The 2,888-nt window shown below is 52.8% G+C and overlaps 1 protein-coding gene across 1 annotated transcript in view; it reads right to left on the reverse strand.

Annotated features, from left to right (window-relative positions):
• IGF1R (insulin like growth factor 1 receptor) overlaps window positions 1-2,888 on the reverse strand; it is a 295,325-nt gene that overhangs the window by 46,099 nt on the left and 246,338 nt on the right. The window contains exon 11 of the mRNA XM_023528984.1: window positions 7-287. Within this exon, the coding sequence (XP_023384752.1) occupies window positions 7-287 (281 nt within the window). The remainder of the gene's footprint in view (window positions 1-6; window positions 288-2,888) is intronic.

Genomic DNA, 2,888 nt, shown 5'->3' on the forward strand with positions numbered 1-2,888 from the left:
CCCTACCTGCAGGCATGGTTCTTGCAAAAACGAAGTTGGAGGCGCTGCAGCCCAGCTTCTCCGCCTCGTGGTTGCAGCTGTGGATGTCGATGCGGTACAGAGTGAAGGGCCGCAGGTTGGAGATGACGGTTCTCTCCTTGTTGTCCACTCTGCTCTCGTAGAAAGGATATTCCGTCTCCAGCTCTTCCAGGTCTGTGACGTTGTAGGCGTCCGCCGTGCTGTTCCTGCTTCGGCTGGACATGGTGGTGTTGGCCACCTGCGCGACATCTCTCCGCTTCCGCTCGGGTCTGCAGGAAAGAGAGAGAATCCCAAGGTCGAGGCTCAGAAGTGCTGCCCCGTCTCCCGTCCTGTCCGAGTCACGGCAAGGAAAGAAAGATCTTAACCTCGGCGTTCGGCCCCCTTGGATAAAGACCAACGAACCAACACGGGGGGTTCCTTCTCCGAGAGTCACTTTGTTTTCTCTTCTCTGCGAACCGCAGCGTCGCCCACAGGCTGCCCCGGCCCCCAGCGTGGTCACTCGATTGTACCCAGAGGGGGCGTCCTGCTATGGGTCTGCGACATCACTCCACAGACCCATGATCCAGCACGACAGGTGGCCAACCCACCGGCCACACTGAGGTTCGTTAGGGGTGAGGAGAGAGAGGAGAGGTGGGACGTGGGCCCAGAGAGATGGGGCAGAGGGGGTTCGAAGGCCTGTGTTTTGGGGGCTTCTCTGGCCACCTTTGACTGTGGAAAAAAAGATGGCGGCAGCGAGCACATGCCTGGACACCCCAATCCTTCCCTCTGAAGCTCCCGCTGACCCCCGCCTCCTCCGAGGCCCCAGAGTCTGTATTTTTCACGCTCCTGGAGGTCTTTTCCAGCCTAGTTTTGCCTCCCACTCAGCAGTGACCGCCTATGGCCTCCCCAGGGCCCTGCCCATGACAGGGACAGACTCGCTGTCATTGAGTAGTGCCCAGAACAACAGCTACGAACAAAGGACAGCGAAGGAAATGCATGAAATCACAGACAGAGAGATGTCCGTGCCCAAAGGGCAGATGGGGCGGTCCCAGAAGCTGGAGAAGGTGACCCCTCTGATGGCTGCTTTTGTGGGAGATGGAAAAACGGGCTTTGGGGCAGCCACCCCCAGAATCTTAGAAACAGGCTCCTGGCATTTATAGGAACCGACAGAAATGGAACCCAAGAGAAAGGAACAACCATCCTCAGGTTATCCACAGTCACCCAGCATCCTTCGTCCTGTGAATGGGCGAAGGGCGGGAGACAAAAGGAACGAGTCTCATCTGGGAAAGAAAACTGAGAGCCCGCGGAAATGAGAAAGAGTAGGAAGAAGGAACCGTCATCAGCTCGCATGTGGGGGGAAGAGCGTAAGTTCCCCCACGGAGGCTGGGCACCCGGGAAGCCACTGCTGGTTCAGGGGGCACGCAGCAGGCTTCCCGCTGGTCCTTCTTCACCTCAAGGTCAAACACCTAGAGAAAAAAAGGTGGGGCTTGGGGAAAGGGACCTGTGGTTCCCCAGTCTGCCCAGCCCATGGATTCCCCTGCAGAAAACACCGCTGCCATCTTTTATGCAGATGACACACCGGGCCCCGCCCCGAGCATGAACCTTTCGACACAGATCTGCTCATTCCACCAGGCAGAGAACCACAAGGTCAAGGCGTGAGGTCATGTCACGACTGAAGCCACTTTCACAATGTCGGGGGAGGAAAGGCCCGGAAATGAGGCTGATAATTTCCCATCCTCACACCACTCAACCCAAACCGACCCTCCCGGAAGGGACAAAAAACAAGAAACCACGTTTATTGCTAGGGAGACCACGTTTATTGCTAGGTTTTAGACACCCACCAGGACAAATTTCCTGCCTTCTCTTCAAAACCAACACAACACGCAAAACCAACACAACACTCAAAACCAACACACTTGCAGCTATGAGTACAAAGTTGCAAAATGATACGGTGTCAAAACCCCTCCCGTGGCCGACCTCTCCTTCTCCTGGGACTATATCATTAAGTTCACTGGATGGTTTATTTATTTATAAACACCACACTTCCGGAGACTGCAAAGCTGTTACTTACTGACAACAAGTCAGGAACAAAGAGAGGCCACACGGGACGTCATCACGAAGACAATTATGGGGCAAGCAGAACAGTCATCCACAATTCTTTATAAACAGCCACACTTCCAAATGGTGTGACCGACAGCAAATACCGTCACCAGCTCGTCACACCCTCCACCCCACAAGACAACCTGCTCCTCTCGGAAAAAACTTTTTACTCTTCAATATCCATTGACATCTTGGTTACTTAAACCAAACTATATGATTTGAAAAAAAAATAAAGGCAGCGGTCGATGAAAGGCATTCACCGTCAAATACTGACTCCAGAAAGCAGCTTATAAGCTCCAACTCCCACTCTGCTTCAAAACAGACGGGACACACTGGGCGACGTACATAACATCCTAAATCTGACTTGGACTGGTTTTAGCCCCCGAATAAACTGTTCTTAGAACAAAGGGAAAGAAATAAAAGGGCCTTTGGACAATTTTGTCGCGAAACAGAAAACCTTCCTGACTCAGTCATTCTGCCACCCGGAAACTCCTACCTGAATTCTGTCGGAAATTCTGTAGACATCAGATTCATGCCTCAGTAGGAGGTGTGAAAAGACGAACCGGAAGTTCTTATAAATCGTGGCCCCTCGCCATGGGCAAAATATGATATTTATATCCATTCTATGAAGGAAAGGGACAGGAAGCTGGACCCGTGTGAGGAGGGATCGGCACACAGGAAACTTATTTTGAACCCGACCGCACGAGCGCAATGCATTAATAACAGCTGCGTCAGCCACAGCTCCGCCTTCACCGCGCTTGACCTTGAGGCTCCACATCTGGTGAGTAAAA

The sequence above is a fragment of the Pteropus vampyrus genome, unplaced genomic scaffold, assembly GCF_000151845.1.
Source record: "Pteropus vampyrus isolate Shadow unplaced genomic scaffold, Pvam_2.0 Scaffold34, whole genome shotgun sequence".
NCBI lineage: Eukaryota > Metazoa > Chordata > Mammalia > Chiroptera > Pteropodidae > Pteropus > Pteropus vampyrus.